The 24,445-nt window shown below is 29.8% G+C and overlaps 3 protein-coding genes across 6 annotated transcripts in view; 1 reads left to right on the top strand and 2 right to left on the bottom strand.

Moving 5' to 3' along the window:
* The window catches only part of LOC119687899 (brain tumor protein), a 55,909-nt gene extending 42,942 nt beyond the window's left edge, over positions 1-12,967 (bottom strand). The window contains exon 1 of one of the 3 annotated variants that reach the window (XM_038102444.1): positions 12,881-12,967. The gene's annotated coding sequence lies outside the window, so the exon portion shown is untranslated. Of the gene's footprint in view, positions 1-3,909; positions 4,262-4,824; positions 5,259-12,880 lie in introns of those variants that run through there. The other 2 variants (XM_038102443.1, XM_038102445.1) reach the window with 2 other exon arrangements.
* Positions 12,968-13,825: 858 nt separating this feature from the next.
* LOC119689230 (dynactin subunit 6) lies at positions 13,826-15,862 on the top strand. Of its 2 annotated transcripts, none has more exons than XM_038104014.1 (3): positions 13,826-13,867; positions 15,063-15,513; positions 15,753-15,862. In XM_038104014.1, the coding sequence occupies exons 2-3, from the start codon at positions 15,073-15,075 to the stop codon at positions 15,852-15,854; spliced, it is 543 nt and encodes a 180-aa protein (XP_037959942.1). In that variant the 5' UTR covers positions 13,826-13,867; positions 15,063-15,072; the 3' UTR covers positions 15,855-15,862. The 2 variants fall into 2 exon arrangements, with proteins under 2 accessions (XP_037959942.1, XP_037959940.1); XM_038104012.1 differs by lacking the exon at positions 13,826-13,867 and adding an exon at positions 14,899-15,005.
* Positions 15,863-20,691: 4,829 nt separating this feature from the next.
* The window catches only part of LOC119688935 (asparagine--tRNA ligase, cytoplasmic-like), a 5,829-nt gene continuing 2,075 nt past the window's right edge, over positions 20,692-24,445 (bottom strand). The window contains exon 5 of the mRNA XM_038103613.1: positions 20,692-21,370. Coding sequence (XP_037959541.1) covers positions 20,975-21,370 — 396 coding nt within the window. The 3' untranslated portion in view covers positions 20,692-20,974. The remainder of the gene's footprint in view (positions 21,371-24,445) is intronic.

The raw sequence follows: 24,445 nt of genomic DNA, 5'->3' as shown, positions 1-24,445 counted from the left end.
ATTGTATTCGACAGAAGACGTAGGAAATCAGTTATTCTGATCTGTTTTGATTGTCACACGTTTAATTTGTTTGCCTCTCCATTCTGTCTTCTTTATTCTGGTATTTTAAAGTATTCTACACGCAAAACTGAACTTAAACAAATATATCTAATGCTTATGGTTACTTATGGTGAGTACATTAGCCTTTAAGTTGAAAAAAGTGGTTGTCGTGTTAAGTTGTGCCCATGTCGGGGTAACCGTTAACTGAACTAACATCTTATACAAATATATAGGACATTGTATGAGAAGGTTAAATAATGACATCCCAAACTAGGGATTGTTACTTGGTTGTCAGTAAAAATTTAAATATTTTTTACTATTCTTGGAAGAAACCCCTTTTTTTTAGATCGAAAAAAGTTCTCAGACATAATCATCGGAAAATAAATTATAAATGAAATATTGCACATTCGTTTCGAAAGTATTTCGAGAATTTAATTTTTTATAAAAATAAAAACTTTTACAGCATAAAATATTTGGCTCAGTCTGGATACACTGTATTCCTTTTTGAAGATTATTTTGATAGATTAATTTTTGTTGGAGACAATACCAGACAATTTCGCAGGTTGAAAATTTGTTCGCATGAACTGAGTTTGATTGTGAGTTTGTGTAAAAGAACATTACACACATGAAGAAGAACAAAACAAACAAAAAACATGTGTGGAAGGAATAGAACAAAAAAATTATTCATGTATTGGTTAATCACCTTTTCAACCGCTTTAAAAGTGATTGAATATTTCAATACTAATAATTAATTAAACCATGCGAAAAAGACTTAGACAAAACTGATTTTAATCAAGGGAATTGACCTAGTATGTCCGGTAACATTTTGTTTCTACAAATCTATCAACGAGTTATTATATTATAAATACTGAGTAATTGAATATGAATCACTTAAACGATTTGTGGATAAATGTATCACTTTTTTCTTATTGCTAACCAATTTTAATTTACTTAAATACATGTTGATAGAAACATTTTTGTTAATAGAGTTGAGTAAACTCAGAGCAAATGTTCAGTTAAAACAATATAAAGCAGTTAGTCCCACTTTTACAATGTACACTGAAGTGTCGATTTGACAGTTCTTACATACGAACTTACTTGAATTTAAATAGATATATATATTTACGTTTACTGAGTTTCTTAGTAAACTAAATTTTAAATTGAAGCAATAATTAATATAATCCATGTTATGCAGACAGTTATGGTCAAATTAAATATGAAATTGTTTTTTGTTTTAATTATAAATATAAAATTTTATAAATATAAAATAAATATAAAATTTGAAAATCAAAGAGCACGACAAACATTTCTTTAGTTACGGTAACTAGGCTTTGTGTATCTCGTCACATTACTTAAAACAGTGTTGCCCATTAATAAATGTGATAATTTATGTAAAAATGTGAGATTATGTAAACATATCTATATTAGTTCCCATAGATCCTATGTGAAACAAAGGGCCACTTTATGGTTTCGATAGTAATCAGATAGTTGTATCTATCTAGTAATCAGATTATTGTGTTATAAATTAACATATCTACAAAATAAATATTACATTTTCACAAAATATAAAATCGGAAAGTATGAAAATAATAGTTATAATCATAATCACCGCTAAGGATAGCGGAAGGATACCTGCTTACTTTTTATAACTATCACCGTATAATTCCCAACATTTTGAACTTTTAAAATGGGATTATTCTCCATTATAAAGTTTACAAATTTAATTGTAGGAACACATTGATATGATTCAGTTGTTTTTAAAGAACTTTTAAATATACATAGATCTTGTAAAGGAAAATACACTCTATCTATTGCAACTCTATTTCGTTAATATATAATGTATGGTTTTTTCTGTGTCCAAAATCAAAAACAACATAGAATGACCAAATAAATTCTCACATAAGCTCTCAATTGACAATACAACTATTTTAGGATTAGACGTTATATAATTCATGATCAACAAAATTATTTAAAAATTAAAACCGATTTTTGGATTTTAAATATTTTTTTGATTCAGAATTACTTATAATAATTAAATATTTATATTAATATAAATATTTCTACTTTGGACATCAATATTAGGAATTCTTCTGATGAAGGCAAAAGTGAATTTACCGAAATATGTATAGAAATATATGTACTAAAAACAACGATCGAAATAAAAGTTTAATTTCTGAAATAACAAAACTGACTTCCAAATATGATTCAGTTATTCTAACATAAAGCGTGGCTATATACTAGTCAATTTCAAAAGTTAGAAGCCTTAATATGAATTTTTGAATACAAACTAAATCTAGAAAATTTATAAAATAAGCCAAACATTGGAGCTTGAGATTTTATAACCAGGTTTATGGCAACAAAACGACACCTATGCGTTACTTGAATAGAGAAAGAAGCCCGGTCGCCATCAAAACTATCCAACCAAATATGTTATGCAAGAGTCAAGATTTGGATAATGTTCAATTTTACAAAACAAAAATATAAAACTACAGCTATATAAAGTATATGCTAGTATACTTCAAGAATTAGAAACTCTTATATGGACATTAAATTACAGATCATTATAAAGCTTATCTTAGGCTTTGATGACCGGATGTGTGTGGTAATAAAGTGATGCTAGTGCGCATCACCAATCAAGGAACCAACAATTTTAAGAAACATTCAAGATTTGGAAAAATCTGTTCTTATTAGAATTTTCTTTGAAAGCAGGTGGTAACACATACACTGCAACCTAAAACCTCTATTCTATACGTACTACTTACTATACAGTGCTATTGTTAGTTAATGAATGAATGATGTCCGTAACTTAGGAAGAAGTTCAGGAAACACATGCATATAGACTTATACATTATATTTGTAAATAAAACATGTAAAGTTTGTGAAATTATTATATAATTTGCAAAATTGTCATTCAATTTGTGCAAATGAATTCGTTATTCGTTATTCGGCGTGTGGACGTTAAATAATTTTTCTAATAACTCATGTTAAATCCTTGCAATGCATGCATGCAGTCAATGGGATACAAAGCTTCAAAGCAGCAGTTCATTAAAACGAAACTATGCTTGCTGGAAACTAGCTTAACTTATCCCAGATGTGACAAAGTATAATTTCAAAATTGCTTTGAAAATATTACCAAAACCATAACAACACCGGTCGCGGCGAAAGAAAAACACAAAAACAACATTTCATGCCTTGTCTTGTCTGAAAAGCTTTTCCTTAGAGTACTGGTTCATTTTTTACATAAGCATGGTCGGATCGTCGTCTTCGTCTTTGTCGTTGTCGTTGTCGCCGTCATCGTCATCGCCATTGCTATCGATATCGCTATCAGTACGAGTACACGCAATAAAAAGTTTGTTGCTGTTGTATTTGTATTTGTTGTTTAATGCAGGCAATGTGCGCCAATTAAAAAAGCCGGTAACGTTTATACTATGCACGTAAAGCAATAATTAATACGAAAAGAAGCAAAACAAAAAATAACAAAAACAATATTTTTTTATTGAACACTGTGTGCATCTACTAAACAAAGGTGTGAAATACAAAATAATAATAAAAAAAAAGTAATAATAAAGTAGAAATATGATTTTTTTTAAGTATGACAAATAATAGCAAATAGCAAAAACAATCCCTAAATTCTTAATGTGTTTTTGTAATTTTACTTGTTGTTGTTTTTTTTTTAATAATAATTTTATTTTATTGTACATACATAAACGAAAACATTTTTTACATTTTGCTTTAAACACTACACTGCGCTTACACTACACTTCACACTTCATTTAAGCATATATCCCGAAAACACTGGCACCCTAATAATAATAACTTCCGCATATTGTAAATTTATTTATTTTGTTTAGAAGGAAGTCATACACTTACGCTGTGCTCTGTACATATACACAAAAATATGGCACACGTTTATACATATCTATAATTCCATACGCGATAATAGACAAAGAATATTTTTGTTGCAAAATTTGAAAAATTATATTTCCTACATCAAACCGACGACGGTGTTATTAACTGAATCAAGCCATGCAGATTGGTTTAATGTTTGCTTACAGTGTGTCGTTTTTTCTCTTCTCTTCTTTATTCTTGTTTTCGTTTTATTCTTGGTTTTGTATTGTATATTTGTGCGTTAATACATACGGCAAATGGAATTTAAAACATGCTGTATAATATAGCATGGCATCATTACATACATATGTATACGCAGATGTAAGATATGCAGCAATGAGGTATTTTCGAGATTGGTTCTCCGTTGCTACATACAAAGTTGTATTGCTGTCTGTTGCAAACAACAAACAGCGCAACGCAGCGCAGGCTGCACAGCGGCATACTGTGCTGTACTGCAATAACAACAAAAAAATGCAAGAGCATTATACTGGAAGAAACAAGAATAGAAGAGCATACAAATTAAACTAAAACAAGAGCCATAATACAGAAACGGCTGCACGAACAACACAAAATAAAATTATATAGAAGTCGAAGGGTGAAAAACTCACGCAAAGAAGAACTGAAAGAAAATGGGGGAAATAAACAAAGTTCCTTTGTTTGGCTTGTGAGGAACGGTATGAAATTGAAGTCTATTGCGGGAGGAGCTCTGTATAGTTTAAGATCAAGCGAAAAAAAAAAAAAGAAAAATTAAAAAAACAAAAAAGCGAATATATATCTTATTGTGATAAGGTTAACAAAACCAAAGCTTGCAAATATTTTGAAAATTATGATTTTAAATGCTACATAGTTTGTTAATTTACAAACACACAAAAATACGGCTAAATTAAGCGCACAAACCTGAGTTGATAGTAGTAGTTCTAGTTAAGGCGGAAGACGCCATTGGTGCAGCCAGAATTCAAATATTAAAAATTGCTTCCTTTTATTTTTAGAATATATTTTTCTTAAAATATTACTCCTTTAATATAGTTTTTCTTATGGATTTACATTAATATTTATTCTTGTTTTATTTGTTTATGCATTCCTGTGTAACACTTTTGTTATCATATATAAATTTTTTTTTTTTTTAAATATTTGAAACAAGTAGTTTAATTCACTTTCAACTGAACGCAATAATTAATTATTTATATATCCTTTTTGAGATTTTTTTTTATATATTTCTTTAACTTTATATTTAATGTTTTCATTTAAGAATTTAGCGTATAAAATTAATGTGTTAGAACGCGCCGCTCTCATTCAAACATAACTACTGCAGCAGCTAAACAAAACAAACTGAAACCGAAACAGAAAGAACAGCAGTTGGCACCTATGAATAGCTAAAATAAACGTAGAAACGGTACCACACTCACCACTTTTACATTAATGAACCTTTTCTGTGTAAAACACAAAGTTCCAAACTGCTTCTTGGTAATTATTGTGTATTGTGTTTTTCATATATCCAAAGAAAATGTACGTTTGCAAGCAAAGAATATGAGAATAAACAATATTTTGTGTTGTGTTACGCACAAAGCGGATTTTGCAAATGTAGTTTAACAAAAGCAATATAAAAATGTTTAAAATGTTGAAATTTTTGATAAGGGTTATATATTTTATTCAAAATATTCAAAATCACTTTTTTTAAATATTATTAAGAACTTTTCTTATTCAAAAATAATTTAGTACTTAAATTTGAATTCAGTTTATTGCTTTTTATGTTTGAGATTTTATAAGAGTTGCCAATATTTATAATGAATATTGTTTAAATCATCCAACTTGTGCAATACTTGCAGTTTTAGACTGCATTAGCTGTATAATATTAATATCCATTTCGCACGAAAAAGAATATATAAAAAAATTTGTTTTTTTACAAAATTTTCAATATTTTATTTCAACTTTTTATGTGAAATAAATGCTAGTAGCAGGCAACCAAAACCTATTAGTTTTTTTTCTTTTAATTTGTTTTGAGAGCTATTGCATTTATTTATTATTAACAAATATTCTTAGTTTTTACTAAAATATATATAATATAATAGTATATATATTTTTATTTAATAACTGTTATATACAGTCAACAAAAAATTTTATTTATATTTAAAACTATTTCACTTATTTCACTTTTTAAAGTGAATTTACATGAAAGTTTTGTTTATAATTTCAGCTGTCATGTTTGTAATTTTAACTGTCAATTGTTATATATAATTAACAAGGCTATAATTAAAGTCTTGTGTGTCATTACTGCAGAATACTTTTATTATTGCATTATAAAAAATTAGAAATATACCTATAAATATCCTCTATTTAATGCAGCTTTATATATAGTTCATTTAAGTAGAATTTGTCAAAAAAAACATCTTGGAAGCATTAAAATTATTAACATTTAATATATATAAGGAGTGATTTCATTATTATTGTTTAAAATATATATAATGAATAACTATGTATATTAAAATTATTCTGTATAAAATTCTTTAAAATAAAGTATGTTTAACATATGAAAACAAAACTGATGTAATTTATTATAAAATACGAGTTGATTTTGGTAGTTAGTCTATTACGAACTTAGAAATTTGGAAAGCAGTGTTGCTTTCATAAATGCACTTTACTTTGTATATATTATAGTGCATAGTTTCAGGCTGTTGCAACGCTTTCATGAACAAAAAACGCAGCATATCGCAAGAAACAAGAATGTTAGAGGATTGTGTGAGTGTGAAGTGAAGAACAAGACATTAATTAAATCGAGCACATCAATAAGATCTCTATTGGCATTCTCCAAAGTTCTTTATACAAATACAAATGACTACATTCAAAAAGATATTTGCCAATATTATAAATTTAACGATATACATATGTTATAAGCCAATGTCATAAATTTAACAATACATCATATTATGTATACAACATCACAAAATTAGAAAGAGCAATTTGTTTATAGTTGAAACAAAAAACCGGTTTGTAAGATGGTGCAGTAATAAGCTGAAATTAAGCACAGCCTTAGGTCCATATACTGCTGGAGTACCCGATTGACGGCAAATGCCAAAATCGTATAAGGATAAAATTAGATATTATGTAAATGAAGTTAGGTTTTTCTTATTAGTTTTCTTATAATTATTTATAATATTTATGTTTTATATATTATAAATTATTGAAAATGTTAATTTTGTAAATGTAAATATAACCTTAATTTAATAAAAGAAATACTACTACTACTGCTGGAGTAGAGGGAGCTAATTAATACCTTTTCTTCATTTAATTTAAGTTTCTTAACATATAAAACACTGAAAGCAGCTATATATTCAAAGTAATAACTATTTAAGAAGAACAATGGCTTTATATTTAAACAACAGATATAATTTGATTGCCTGCAATGTAGCTGCCCTGTAAACTAAAACACCACCTTACGAGACTGGGCATGCAAACTGTAGATTCTGCGAAGAGAATGAAGAGTCAGTCAGACATGTACTGTTGGAACGCCCTACGCTAATGCACACACGGAATAAACTTCTGGGAATGTACCTTCTTACGGAAGAGGCAATAAAACTTTGTACTATAGGTTCTATATTACATTTTATCAACGCAACAAGGTTTAGAGACATACTCTAAGCCTAGAAGCAGGTACAATAGACCGGATGGTTGCAGCGCTACATCCCCTCTCACTAATAATAATAATTTAACCACGTTACGATATTGATAGGCCAATATTTTTAAATTCAAAACGTTTCGCTTAAACTTTTCCCAGTAATTAGCAAATATTATAGTTGCTTAGAATTCAACGTGGCTTGTCTTGATTTGAGAATTTTCAAAATATTTATCACGTGGTTCTTTCACTGAAGATACAGACGTCCTTACCTGAAATATCTTCCAGATTTCTTCCAGTTTAAGCAGAAGTTTATTTCATAGAAACTTGACTCAAACGTTGGGAAATACAAGTGGCAACCATTTAGTCCGCTCTTATCACATTTACGTTAACCGAAGAAACTGCGTTTCAGTAAGTTTTATCTGAAATATCATTGCACAGTACTAGCAGAGTTATATATCTCGATATGCATTTAAATAGAAGATTAAGCTGGAGATAAAAGCAAAAGCAAAACAATTTAGTATGAATATAAATAAAATGTATTGCTTGCTGGGTCTAAGATCTTATGTAAAGCTATTATAATATCAATCTGGACATATTTCCATATGTTAAGGAGTACAGTAACTAGTTGTCTTGAAATACTGTATATATATAACGGTTTCAGTCCAAAATCTCTGAATAAATCAAGCAAGCCCCTAATTTCCATATATAAAAGTTATGTTTTTACATTATAGTTCTATATATCTTCAAAGATTAAGTAACCAAATATAAATAATATTTATATAAATAATATTTATATAAATAATATTTATATAAATGAATAGACTGTAAATAAATTGTATTAAAGTTTTTTTTTAACTTCAACAAATACATTAAAAGGAATGAAAAGAAAAAAACTCATCAAAGAAATTAAGATAGTCTTTTTTGAGAAACTAAGCATAAGCTAAGAATAGAGTTAGGGTATACCTATTGACCCTTTGTGTTAAAGAATGGAGTTACTGATTTTTCAGTAAAATTTTTACAGACAAGAGTGAACATTTCAATAGGTGTGGAATTTTAAAAAGAGGGGCTCATCAGTATAGGGTAAAGACCTATATCGTATGACCTCTTTAATTTAATCATTATCATTCATAGCTATACAGTTCATGTAGGACCTAAACTTGTTTTAAGGCATTCCTCTACTCTTCCCGATTTTTGGCTCTAATCTTCCAATTTATGACATTCACATCTCTCAGATTTTGTCGAATACTGTCTACTATATCTATTTCTCGGTCTTTCTTTTTTTTCTCACTGTCCTAAGTTCACTCTCGAAGTTTCTGACCACTGCATCTGCACAACGTATCCTATCTACTTTAAGCGTTGCTTGAAGTTGAACCAGTTCTTCATTATATCTTATTCGATATTCTCCGTTTTTTCGCACTGGTACTAACATTTATTTGAGGCACTTCGTACATAAGTATGGAAAAAACTTTCTATGCTCACTGTCGCTATTATAACCGTAGAAACATTGAATCATTAGTTTTGTATATGCCCAGCTCTGCTTAGGACTGCCCCTCAATTTTTCAAGCATTTTAAGCTGGTAAATTAAAAGGAATTAAAGAGGTACTAAAATACTATTACCCCTTATACTATAATTTCTAAACATTCCTAGCTGAACGATTTTGTATTAAAATCATATTGAAGTATTGCGCTTATTTTGCTACTAATATTCTTTCAGTAAAGAATATTTAAGAAAATAATGAAAATTAATTACAATAGCAAAGTTCAGGCCGTTTCTAAATCAAATGTTGACCACTCATCTTTTACGAGAACGACTAAACATCATACCTTAACACATTAAACCATTCAGCAGTCAGACAAAACTAAATATATTTTTATATATATTTTAAGCAGCTCATTTACTGCTTGCATTAACAAGCGGTGCAGTTATCCGAACGGAAACCACTCTGGTTTTAACTCAAAAATGATATCAGTGGGGCCACTTGTTGAACAGTGCGATGTCCCAACTCCCCACAATATATATATTAATATATTTTAAGTTCTTATTTATTATTAACACGTTTTCGCTTCTACTCAAGTCCCTTCTTTGTGCAAGGATATATAGTCCCTACATCACTTATTTACGTAGCAAGCTCTTTTCTTTTCATTCTTATCAGACCATTTTTATTTAAATATTGGCTTATAGAATAAGAATTACTCATTAAATACAAATTTGTGAAAAATTCTATCTGGGAAAGGAAATGGAGGTACTACGTATATAGTAAGAAATTTTCTAAATCTTGAAATTTTATTTTTAATCAAGTAAATTCGTGGGGTCGCCATACAACTGCTTCGTGTTTTGCAAATATCCATTGTCAGTAGTCTTCGGAAACATCTATTGGTTTAATTGTCCATATATAATTATTGCACCACTTTGAACCCTTCCAATTTTGAACCGTTGACTAGCGTACTATCACACAAAGCCAGCATGAGCTTGATTTTCGTTATTTAAAACAACAATTACATTTGCTTTGCTACTTCAAGAACTAACGTGTAACCAACAGCTATATAAATTTACTTACTTATTAATTTATTAATAAATTTACTTAATTATTGTTTTTCGAAATTTAAACACTGCTTTATGATTAATTTTTAATTGTTTGAATGCATAAAAATTTTGTAAAATATTTGTAAATAGATTCAAAATGTATATATTTATTATTATTCTATAAGAGTGAAGACTTAATAAAAAAATTTAATTATATTTATATAAAAAAAATTATCATCTATTTTACCAAAGACTGTAAAAGTGAATTAAAAAAGTATTAGTTCCCTAATGATACATATCCATTTTAGACAGCTATAAGAAAAAGCTTAATTACCATATTCTTATAAAACAGATACTTATTACTTCCACCCGCTTTCAGTTATCGTTTATATGTAATATAACTCTTTAGGGTCCCAACCTTTTTTTTTATAGAAAATTATATTTGTACTCTCCGCTGAAATAAAGTTGGCTTACTGCTATAATCCCTCTATCAAAGGATAATATTTTATTATATTATATATTCCAAGCTATACACACAGTATATGTGAGAAACTGCGAGAAGGGGTGGAAGACTGATGAAGACTTCCACACATGAAATTCAAAACTATTAATATATTAACCGTCTGTCTGTCCGTAATTGGTGCTTTGTTCTCTAGAGAACTGAGTTTCAGTGAAATAACTTTATGATAACATTAAGAACAGAGTAAGATATAGGTACTACTGTATTATAATTATATTGGAAGAAATTATAATCAAATTATTAAACCCCGAAACTGAGTTGAGTTTTGAAGATGGTTTAGACACATCCTCTGTTTAAACAGAACCCCTTATTAACTTGATAATATACTTCCACTAGTTTATTTTGGTATACTGTAAGGTAATTGTGATATATGCAATCTAAGGTTAATAGTTAATATATAAAATGTTATAGAGAAATCGCTTTCGTTAAATGTGAGCAAAGAGTAAGAAAAGGTACCTGCATACAAATCAAAGACAAGGAATGGCTGACGGGTTTCTGAAGAAATTCGAATTTTTTATAACTTCCTGGTATCAGGAATTGTTTTTATTGCCTATAACCAGCTGTATTACCGGACAGACGGATTGTTTAAATGGCGTGCATTCTTTAACTCCTATTAAGTTCGTAAAATTGCTGATGGTAAAGTTCAAGGGGTCAAATTTGACATAAGCCGTAAACTTTTCACATAGACAAACATTTATTTTTTTTCTCTTTATTATAGGGTGTCTTTTTTAAAAGGTGTAGTATTTCTATTTGATATGAAACAATTTTTTTTTTTTATTCGACAGATAATTTCATATTATTAATGAGAAAAATGATTTCGTTTAGTTAGAGACTATTATATTGGGGAACTCTCTCTAAAGTTTTTCATAGTTTTTTAAATGTTTGCTGCGAGGACTAAAATTGTTACTTGAAATTATAATTTTAACATACAGACTAATGGCTTTATATACTTCCACAACAAATGCTCTACCAATATTTAATCGAAGGTCTTTAGTAACCAAATTCTTGATTTCAATTTTCTCCGTCAGCTAAATCACTAGTAAGTACAGCCACCGCCACATCCATTATAATTTGAGAATTACGAGCTTTCCTCAACGATTTAGCTAGGCGTGTCAGGATGTAACTCAAATGAGTTCTTGAACATACAGATATCGCAGGCAATTTAAGACAGAAGAGATTGCCAAGGTAGGCGCTGTGCTCCCTGATATTCACTTCTCAAATATTGGCGTACCACTTGCAACAGTTGAACTGGTAATGAAACATAAATAAAATAAAAAAAATAAAAGCAAAATAGACTTGAAAGATTACACTATATGTCGATTGATGGAGATAATGTAGTCATCGCACACTTGCTTTAATAACTTATGAATTTCTCTAGCCACAGTAAAGGTGCCGGCTTTATGCGAGCTACGTGATTAAACATACTTGAAAAATAAAATATTGTTTATATTGTATATAGTTTTTAGAATGCATCAGACGTAGAAAATCATTTTATTAACAAAGTTATTGGAGCACCGGATCATAACCTTGTGGCATAACAATCTATAAAAATTTTTTAAGTTAAGTTGGTGTGGCGGGCTTGTACCCAAGAAAGCCTACTTGAGCACATATGATGACCCGTTGTACTAAGTGTCAGTATACGACTAATAATGAGATAAAGATAAACTAATCTGACAGTACTATAAATGTCACTAAGTCCGTAATTTTGCAGGATGACACCTCGGTATATCTGTGGATGTTCACTGTCTCATGCAATGGAGCACAGTTTTCTCCTTATTATCAAAGCTACAACCACAACAAAAATCATTATAGGTAAAACCCAGTCTCATGACAAGCCTACCTATTATACAGTGACCCATCAGCAAATTTCTTACTTGACGTTAATTATACATACATACACAAGCGTAAATATTTCATAAATACTGCTTAAACATGTCTTTGCTTGACGATTTGTCAAATATTACTCACTGTACACACTGGCAAAATTTTGGCAAGTGAATAATTTTGTGTTAGGTAAAAAATGAGAGTATATACAAAAATCTTGTCAAATACTAGCCAATGCAGTCGTCTTAGAATATTTAATAAAATGTAGCACTGCGTCTATACTGGCTAGACTTCGGCAACATTTTTGTATACACTCCACCATTATCACTACACATGCAAATTGTTGATTGCAAACAAAATTCGAAAATTTCTTTCGAAATTTGCATTCGAATATAATAAATGATAATAATAAATGGTAATAAATCATATTATTTAAATAATTAAGTGCCGCTATATTGAAAAAAGTACTTACTAAGAAAACATCCGGTATTTTATTTCCAGTTATATGCTGTAAAACTATTTGTTTTACTGGCATTCACTTTAAATTTAAAACACTAATTACATTAATTACGCAGAACATTAAAGTTAATTAGTTAATAAAATTAATTAGAATGTTGTTCACATATAATTTTTAAAAAGTGGTGCGCTATTCGAATGATGCTTAAACAGTGGTCGCTTTTCTGTAGTTATGGCGGTTGTTTGAAAGAAAAGAATATATTAAAACTATATGTTTCTTTTCCATATGTCCATATGTTTCCCTTTCTTTTTAGAAAGGGACAAACGTATGTAGGTATGTTTCGTTGAAAATGTTGAAAATATTGTACTTCACACTTTTGTTGTTCGTCGTTTCATATAAAAGTAGCAAATCAAAATTGTGTGATGATCACTACACAAGCATGGAATATAAATGCTACCAGCTATTTATCGGCTAATACGTTTTGAGAAAGATCATAAAGTTTTGGCAATGTATTTGTATATTGCTTCCATATTTAACGAGTGGGTAAAAACGGTTTATCAATCGTATTTTCAAGAATAACTATTGTCAAATTTTATTACTCTGGAAAAATAAACCAAATATTTTTAAGGTTTCATTCTCTAATACCGTGTTTGCACTGTTTACTTAGTAAGTGTGACTTACTAATAGCACGATTTTTATGTCTCATTTATTCAGTTTTGCACATTAAGGCCACTAATGAGAATAATTCGTCATACAAAGAGCTTCCACATAAATGAGCTCATTTTAAATAAATCAACTCATTTAAAATAAAAAAGTCGGTTTTTTTCCATTTGAATATTTAATAGATGTAAAAAATACATATATGTATATATAAAATAAATACCTTAATATGTCAATCACATTTTTTTTTAATATATTATTTAGTAAAATTCATGTACTACAAATTGATAGTAACAAGATTTCAAAAAATCAGTGGCAAAGAGAAATACATATTAGTATTAAGTATAGTTTATCTCCTTTATAAATTAAGACCGTGTGTGAGTTCGAGTAAATTGAGGTAAAGTAAATTGAAATTTCCTAGGGATTTTTTGCACTGTACTTATGTAAATATTTATTTATTTATTTATTGCACTTATTTATTATTTTTGGTTGAAAGTTTTCAAATTTTTTTATTAATTTATTAAACATCGTATAAAATTTTTACAATGGTAACTAATTTACTTAATTTTTATTTAAGTAGAGTAGGGTAACTCGAAATTCTAATAAATACCAACATTCGCTACCATACCGACATAATTTACTATTTTCCTCAATTTACTATCCATTTACTTGAACTCGGTCACGGCCAAAATTATGTGAACAGCTGATTTATCACATGAAAATTTGAGCAACTCACGCAATGTAGTTTGAGTTTACATGAGTTTTATTGCTTCTTCGTTACTTTATTTTACTCTGCTTATATTATGTTTTCACTGCTAACTTAGTGAGTTACTTAAGTAACTTTAAGATTAAGTCTTCCATTGGTATAAATTACTAATCACATGTGGAAGAGCTTTTATGTGTCAGAAAGTTCTGTAAAGTTCCAAAGCGTTTCTTTATTTAGATATCAATCGTAAGCAGATCAATTTTTTAAATCGCTAATTAATGGTTAATTGAGGATAATAGTAAATTATGTCGGTATGGCAGCGAATGTTGGTATTTACCAGAATTTCGAGTAGGGTAAATTAGATAAAAATTAAGTAAATTAGGTATTACCATTGTGAAAATTTTGTAAGATCTTTAATAAATAATTAAATATATTTGAAAACTTTCAACCAAAAATAATAAATAAGTGCAATATATAAATAAATAAATATTTACGTAAGTGCATTGCAAAAAATCCCTAGAAAGTTTCAATTTTCTTTACCTCAATTTACTCGAACTCGCACTCGCCGAAGTATTATAAATTTGGCAACCATATAATATTCTCAGCATATCCATTGAGCACTTGTAAGCCCTGAAGCAATTTTAACATCTGTGGTTTGTTTTTGTTTAATATGAACTTTTCGATAACTTATCGAATTCAATAAATACTTTCTTTTTATAATTTGTACAAAAAAAGTCTTATAGATATTAAAAGCAATATAATGGCAGGCAATGAGTATATTTATAAATAATTTTAATATAATATCTATGATAATCAATTCTTAATTTACAGTATTAAAGTAATGGCAAAGTCAATTGTATGTGAGGACAGCATATTGCAGGGTGACATCACTATTTTGCCGGGATGTGTAATACATCCAAGCGTAACAATCATAGCAGAGGCGGGCCCTATTATATTGGGCGAAAATTGCATAGTGGAAGAGTACGCATCAATAGTATATCGCCAACAAATGAAAACTTCCAGTACCGGAAATGCCAGTTCTGCAACTCCGCTTGTTATTGGGGCTAACAATGTTTTTGAAGTAGGATGCACAGTTGAAGCTCATCGTATTGGTGAGAAAAACGTTTTTGAATGCAAGTGTTATGTAGGGCCAAATGTTGGAATCTCTAGTGGATGTATTATTGGTGCGGGGGTACAAATAGAATCTGCTCAGGACTTACCCGAGAATACTGTTATATATGGGAAGGAGTGTTTACAACGTGAAGCAATGGATAAACATGGGGTTTGTATTGATATATTATTTATTTTATATTATTATTTGAAAGAAAACTAGAGTTTAAAGCAATAGGTAGTTGAGACATAAAAAATTTTTCATTTTTTGCATATGATGCCGTTATAAACTAAGAACTGCATGGTTAAACATTTAAATACACAGTTTTTTTAATAATAATTTATACGCAAATATATATAAATATTAATTAATTAATTTTTATATTCTTCATATAAATTTTTATTTTTCAGACACAAACATTGCAAATTGACTTCTTGCGAAAAGTACTACCAAATTATCATCATTTGCGCAAGCAAAATCACGATCCAAAAAAATCTCGGAACGCTGTTTAAATCAAAAATATAGCAAATACTAAATCTATCGTATAGCATTTTATATAATTGAAAAAATAAAAATAACTATAAGTTTTAAATGATTGTATTTATTAATTTATACTGCCCATCTTATGTTAATATTTTGAATGAAGAATGAAAATCGTTTTGAGGATTTAATTGTACAATCGTAAATATTCTTTAGTTATTTTATACCACATCGTGATATATTTTTAAAAATTATTTTGTAATGAAAATGTATTATTTGGCAATAAATAAACTGTTTATAACATATACACATATGATTAATTTTAATTGCTTGACTAATTAATGAAGTACATTTTTAAAACCAAATATGCACGAATTTTCCTTTGCTTCCTGGCAGTCAGGACATTACAAACTTAATTATATTTTATATGAAACAGGAAAACTTTAAAGTCGGAATTTATGAGCTTTTCAATTATCAAAATTAAATTATAGGCAAAATATCTGAAATATTTAACCAGAATTAGTTAAACAGTTGTAGGAAAATTTTTATATAACACAAATATTAAACACAAACATAACACAAATATATTAAAAAATATTTCAAAACAATAAGTATATAATTATAATTATATTGTGACTTTAATATACATATATATGATATAATAAATATATATTATATATACATATATACAATAATTAAATCATATATATAATTATAATATATTCCACAGATATTCATTTCCATAATGAAACATTCTATCATTTTGTTAATATTAAACGATTTATTTAATTAAAATAATTTATTTATTAGTTATAAGTAATTATATATTATAAATAAATTATTAAATTAAATAAATAATATTATTTAATATAATCCACAGCTGTTCATTTCCATAATGAAGCATTTTATAAATTTATTAATATTAAACGATTTATTTAATTAAAACAATATAATTACTAGTTATAAGTAATTATATATTATAAATATAACGGTAAATAATATATTATATATTGCAAAGCATTTATTTAAAAACACTTCTGTTTCTATAATATATTTTAATTTTAATGAATAAAATGTTTTTTTTCTTCATTGCCTTTTTTAAAGATTGTGCATTTGAGGATAACTTAAATTTATAGTATAATTTTTAGACACAAGTGAATGTTTAAAGATGTTGTATTATGAATTTTTAATATGGTGTTAAAAAAGAAATATTTAATATTTATAAATAAGTTTGAAGTTAATAACTTAAATCATCGTAAGAACCCAATACTAGTTTTCGGTCTTACGCATCACTGCTCTACAGACGTCTCTGTTACGTGTACGTCTTTTTTAGTCTCTTACGTCAAGTGCGGTTAGTGTTCAATTAGTTGATAACACTACCGGACGCACGATCCACCTCTACAGTTTCTCTCTCCAAATATGCTTTAAATACTTTTTCCGCTGGCACATCATCATCCATTCTCACGACATTACCAAGCCAGCGAAGTTGCTGGATGTTAATTCGCTAATTTTTATCAGTGTCGTTTATAGTTAATTGCGATGCGGCAGTTATTGTCAACTCGTAGAGGGCTAAAGATCTTACAAAAAACTTTTTTCTCCAAAACTCCCAACGCTGCTTCATCATTCTGTGATAGTATCTATGTTTCTGTGCCATACAGACGCATAAGTAGGATGAACGAGCTATAATGAGCGCAAGTTTTCCTGTCGAGAAAAAGTTCTACATCCTAATTACCTATTGAGATCATAGTACTGCCTATTGGCTATGAAAATTTCTTGTCGTAGCTCTAAGTTGCCAAGTTAGATAAAAGCCTTGAATACAGAGATGTACAACCATCAGTGACATGTAATATGTAACACACTTTATATCTGAGCAGAATTTGATACTAACATATGGTATGACTGATCATTTCTACTTAAATAGGTTTTGGCAAGTACCTAAGTTAATCTAACTAATTGACCCACAATAATGACACCTTTAAAAAACGTACCTCAACTTGTATTTTCCAATGCCAAATGCAAACATCCAGCTTTAATACCGAGACATATTAATTGCGGGTTACTATATAACCAAAAAAGTTAGTGGTAAAGGCTAGTGCAAGTCCTGACCACTTCCCTGTTTACAAAGATAATGTCCCTGTTTACAAAGATAAATATGTAGTGCAAGAAAGTGATGTGGATTGGAGCTTATACAAAACAGAAAAAACAAGAAAAAAAAAACAAAAACCAAAAAGGTAACAATATCAAAAACTCAGGCACATCAGAATTACTTGCTTTCTGGAGAAGCTTTATTAATGAAAAGTCCCCTCAAAAATAGCAGAAATATTCAACAAAATATTAGAGAATGCCACGCAGTTCACATTTACTGTTCCGTTGCTCCGGATAAATTACTCCCTATTGATCAAATTACTCCATATTGATTTATAGATTCGCTTAATTGAAGTGGTTCTACCTTTACTCAAGCAATGATTCCCCATCAGCTTCTTTATTATAGCACCCAATACCCTCTTCACCATGTCCTTTTATTCTAGTGGTAACTGCTTTTCTACCTTGAATCATACGTTGGCTTTACACAATAGTCAATTGAACTACTACGTATTATTCTCTTGCATAAGGCTGTGCTTCAGGCAGCGGTAGTTGCAATCCACCGGTTCAGAAACCGGTAGTTGCACTACCAAATTGAATAAAACTTGTACCTGACAGTTATTTCAACTAAAGAAAAACCAACTCAGTACTATAGAAACGTTACTGTGAATAAGGCATAATCCAAAAGTCATATAGGATTTTTCAGGCTCACGAAGCTAGGAACCAATCCCAGGTAAAAGCACAACATTCTTTATAGTAATAAAACTTAATGTATATGAAAGAAATTAACACCTCACAATTTAGTTATCACTTTGATTTATAAAGTGCTGTTACATAGCATTAATGTGCTGCAATATTGCTCCCTATTTTTACATCTATGTTTTCATATTGAATTTCATAATTTTTTAATGATTCTTCGCCTTTGAATAATATCAGTATTAGTAAGTGCAAATTTAATCACTTCTTTGATTTATAAAGTGCTGTTATATAGCATTAATATGCTGCAATATTGCTCACTATTTCTAAATCTATGTTTTCATATTGAATTTCATAATTTTTTAATGATTCTTCGCTTTTAAATAATATTAGTTTTAGAAAGTGCGATGGATATACACAGCAATTTTTAGACCTATAGTCACCTACGGATCAATAGTCTAACAGAACAGTCCAAAACAGCAAAGCGTTATCAACACACTCAACAAGTTACAAAGACTTGTATGTGTAAGCATAACGGGAGCAATAAGAACGTCATCAATTGAAGTACTCTTAGAACTCGCACCTCTTCACATCTAAGAGTAATTATAACAGTGAGAAATCTAATAATTTGGCTACACAAATGCTAGAGACTGAAATGCCAACGGACAGGATGATTATAAAGCATGACTTTACAAAAAATTTCAAAACTGAACTTGGCAACAAAAAGAATTAGGAAGGTTTGTCTAAAAGCCAAATAATAAAAGAAAACATGATAACATGCTATACAGACGGTGTATAAGGACCAGGCAAAAGATACAAGCGGAAATATACGCAATAGATAGTTTCAACATTGACTGTAACTACCAAAACCGTAAAATTGCAATAATGACTGACAGATAGGCAGCTATAATGGCAATTCGATCCTATCAGGTAACATTCAAACTGGTATGGGAGTGCATTAACACGTTAAACATACTCAATCAGGTGTATTTAATATGGATTCCGGGGCATGCTGGTAACCTTTCTGTGATCTTGGCTAAGGAACTATATCCATTCTTATGAACGGCGTTGAGGAAAAAGAAGTTTTTTGGGAAAGGCTACTACAACTATCATAATCTATAGTACTATTAAGGCCTTACAACCTAAAATGCTTTAAAGATTGCATAGAATAATCAAAAATAATCACCTATCGAAGTTAGGAATTCAATCCAACTCAGACAGCAGATACTGTCTGATAAAACTGCAAACCATGTATTTGGAGAGTGCCCGGCACTGATGCACAAGCGGAAGAAATACTTAGGATGGTGTATAATGGATCATAAGGATTCAAGACTAGGAAAGATATGCTCTATACTGTCTGCCATTGAAGAAATTGGAATTGGAGAAACACTCTAATCCAACTAAGGGGCACAAAAGACCTTTTAAGACGCAGTGCACTACCCCTTTTCAACTAGTAATAATAATAATATGATCCGTTAATATTTTCATCATGGTTTTGATTTTCACAATACCATAAATTCTGTGGTATTACTTTTATTTGTTTCTAGATTACTAGATATTAACACGTAATATTTCTTTCAAAAATTTCAAAAAGTAAACTCAATCTTTATAAATGTTCGCTGTGTGAATTAGCCATACGCCAAAACCTACATCGCATTTTTCTTACGAAGATATCGCAATAACAGTCGAACTATATATTCTTTTAAGTAATTATATTAAATATTCATAAAGCAAATAAATACTTCACGTTAAATTCAATTTCCTTTATATACAAATTTGATTACTGCATTGATTTAAAAAGTGCTGTTTTATAGAATTTTAGTGCTACAATATTGGTCACCAGCATTTTTTCTCTTAAAAGTTCTAGAAAGAGTTGCTGCTTCACATATCACGGGTACCATTTAATCTACACATTTCTACCTACACTTAAAGCATGTCTATGGACACAGCACTTTATGTACAAATCTTTTTAACATATGCTTAAATTCCATTATGAAATCCTTCTAAAATTTTAAATGAATCCATTATTGTTTTGGAACATATTCCAAGTAGTATATTATATATTTTTAATTTAGACTAATATACAATAAGTTAATAGTTAATTTGTTTTATTTGAAAACTATGAGTTACAATATTTTTGAAAAACATTAATCGCTGTCTTTGTGATTTGTCATATTCGTTAAATTATAAAATAAATTTTAATAAATATCATAACTTTAATAAATCCGAATATTTTCTTTTTCGATCGAAATTATATTTCATGCAGTGAAAATGATAATTTTAAATGCATAGTAAAAATGTTTTGAGTGCTCGGCAAGAGCATTTTAGCGGGCATGTTGAAAAGCAATTAAATAAACGCATAAAAAACTATTTTTTATGGTTTGCATCTGTCAAGAAAACGTGGATATAAGCAAACTTCTCTGATGTGGTAACGGTTCAGCAACCAACACAGTAAGCGCTCTAAGCCCAAACCATAACCACCATGTGGTTGTGTGCCGTAGATACGCTGATCCGTATACCAATAGTAAGGAGTCGGATCAATATTTTCACGTTCATAACCTTTCAGTAATTCATCGTTGTCGTATATCCTCATAGAACCACCAACTATTTCGCCCACATTCGGTAGTAAGACATCTACACTTTCTGTAAGATTTTTATCCTCTGGACACTTAGACATATAAAACGATTTTATGTTAACTGGAAAACGACATAACATTATGGGCTCATTAATGGCATCAGTCATCTTGCGTTCCGGCGCTTCTGGAATGTCCTATTAATAAATAATAATTGATCAATTAAGTGGAAATTCAGTGAATACCGAAATAAGTTAAAATAAAATATAATCTTATATATAAAATTAACGTGGTCAAAATGTTAGTTACCGTACTCCTCCGAAACGGCTTTACCGATTTTTACCAAATTTTATATGAGTATTCAGTAGGTCTGAGAATCGGCTACTATCTATTTTTCATACCGCTAAAGTGATTAGGGAGTCCCTACCCAGCAAAAATATCCTTAGTGCTTAACAAAAAATTTTTTATTTTTTTGACATAAATTTTGTTTATATTTTTGAAAAAGAAAAATTATTTTCTTAATATTTTATGTAACTACGCCAACAAGTACATAGAGCATTTACATCGACTTCGTTCTTCGTCTTCGGCTTGCATGACAGATGGAAAATGTACTAAAAATTTTTCTAAAGATTTCACTAATGATACTATAACAAATACTGACGGATATCCAATATATCGTCGAAGAAATCCCGATAATGGGGGACAATGGCGGGTGGTGCCGTATTCGCCTCTGCTAAGCAAGACATACAATGCTTATATTAATGTTGAGTTTTGCAGTTCTGTGAAGAGCATCAAATATATAAGTATGTCCATAAAGGCAGTGGTATGGCTGTGTTTAGAGTAAAAAATACTAATGTAAATGCTCCTCCAATAAACAAAAACGGTGAAATTACGCTCTACCAAATTGGTCGGTACATCAGCTCCAATGAAGCTGCTTGGCGTATCTTCGGTTTTCTAATTCATGAACGGGATCCAGCAGCTGTTCAGTTAGCTGTCCATCTTGAAAACGGTCAGCGTGTATTTTTCACGAACGAGACAGTGATTGATCGTGGTACAAATCCACCTAAATCTGCACTCACTGCATTTTTTGAATTGTTTAATAGTACGGATGATTTTGGTGCCTTTGCAAAAACATTACTCTATTCACAAGTACCACGCTATTTCACATGGCCTTAAACAAAAAAATGGATGCCCCGCAAGCAAGTTTCACCAGTTGATGCATGTCTCAATTTATTTAAATCAAACGCTTATTTATAGTTAATCCAAGACACACTGAGTACTTTTATCTTCGACTGTTGTTGGTTAATGTTACTGGCCCATTATCATTATTATTATTTACAGTCAATCCAAGACAATTTAAATTTGAAGATACAACAGTTGTTGCCAGGGAACTTGGTATCATAAAATCTATTGATTTTAAATTAATAATTTAATAAATAAACTATAATAACTTAAAAATAATATTGTTTGGCGTTTGTTATTTTTATTATCCTTTTCGTTCATAGCGCTCCATGCCTATTTCATGCATATACCACATACTTACACACTTATAATAAGTAAGTTACTTTTTGTCTACACTAGAATTTATCTAGAAACTAGAAATAATTTATAAGGCAAAACAACGTTTGTCGGGTTATCTAGTCTTATATATAAAATTAACATTGTCAAAATGTTAGTTACCGTACTCCTCCGAAACGGCTTTACCGATCTTTACCAAATTTTATATGCGTATTCAGTAGGTCTGAGAATCGGCTACTATCTATTTTTCATACTGCTAAAGTGATTAGGGTGTCCCTATCCAGCAAAAATATCTTTATTGCTTTAACAAAAATTTTTTTATTTTTTTGACATAAATTTTTTTATATTTTTAAAAAAGAAAACTTGCTATGATATGAAAAGTTGTCTATGAAAATACTGAATTCATAAAACTGCCCCCTAATTTCTGCACTATCGTTGATTCCCAAAATGTTCTCATTGACCGCGTATTTCCAGATGTACACATACAATACAATAGTACAATAGTACGCGATTGGTAATTAAAAAATTGATGACAAACATTATCGAAGCCACAATTTTGAATGGCAAGTTCCGAAACGAAAAAGTTTTATTGACACGAATTCCAATGATTCTCACAGACAAGCCAATTTAATTCAACCATCAATAAGTCACAAGGCCAAACGATGTCCGTTTGTCGGGTCTTACATATAAAATTTCCATGTCACAATGTTAGTTACCGTACTCCTCCGAAACAGCTTTACCGATTTTTACCAAATTTTATATGCGTATTCAGTAGGTCTGAGAATCGGCTACTATCTATTTTTCATACCGCTAAAGTGATTAGGGAGTCCCAACCTAGCAAAAATATCCTTATTGCTTTAACAAAAAATTTTTTTATTTTTGACATAAATTTTGTTTATATTTTTGAAAAAGAAAAATTTTTTTCTTAATATTTTATGTAACTACGCCAACAAGTACATCGAGCATTTACATACACTTCGTTCTTCGTCTTCGCCTTGCATGGCAGATGGAAAATGTACTAAAAATTGAATCTAAAGCTTTCACTAATGATACTATAACAAATACCGACGGATATCCAATATATCGTCGAAGAAATCCCGATAATGGGGGACAATGGCGGGTGGTGCCGTATTCGCCTCTGCTAAGCAAGACATACAATGCTCATATTAATGTTGAGTTTTGCAGTTCTGTGAAGAGCATCAAATATATAAGTATGTCCATAAAGGCAGTGATATGGCTGTGTTTAGAGTAGAAAATACTAATATAAATGCTCCTCCAATGAACAAAAACGGTGAAATTACGCTCTACCAAATTGGTCGGTACATCAGCTCCAATGAAGCTGCTTGGCGTATCTTCGGTTTTCTAATTCATGAACGGGATCCAGCAGCTGTTCAGGTAGCCGTTCATCTTGAAAACGGTCAGCGTATTTTTTTCACGAACGAGACAGTGATTGATCGTGGTACAAATCCACCTAAATCTACACTCATTGCATTTTTTTAATTGTGTAATAGTACGGATGATTTTGGTGCCTTTGCAAGAACATTACTCTATTCACAAGTACCACGCTATTTCACATGGGCTCAAAAAAAAATGGATGCCCCGCAAGCAAGTTTCACCAGTTTATGCATGTCTCAATTTATTTAAATCAAACGCTTATTTATAGTTAATCCAAGACACACTGAGTACTTTTATCTTCGACTGTTGTTGGTTAATGTTACTGGCCCATTATCATTATTATTATTTACAGTCAATCC

The sequence above is a fragment of the Teleopsis dalmanni genome, chromosome X, assembly GCF_002237135.1.
Source record: "Teleopsis dalmanni isolate 2A chromosome X, ASM223713v2, whole genome shotgun sequence".
Classification (NCBI taxonomy): domain Eukaryota; kingdom Metazoa; phylum Arthropoda; class Insecta; order Diptera; family Diopsidae; genus Teleopsis; species Teleopsis dalmanni.
Note: the sequence above shows the minus strand (reverse complement) of the source record. Positions and strands in the feature narration are given on the sequence as shown.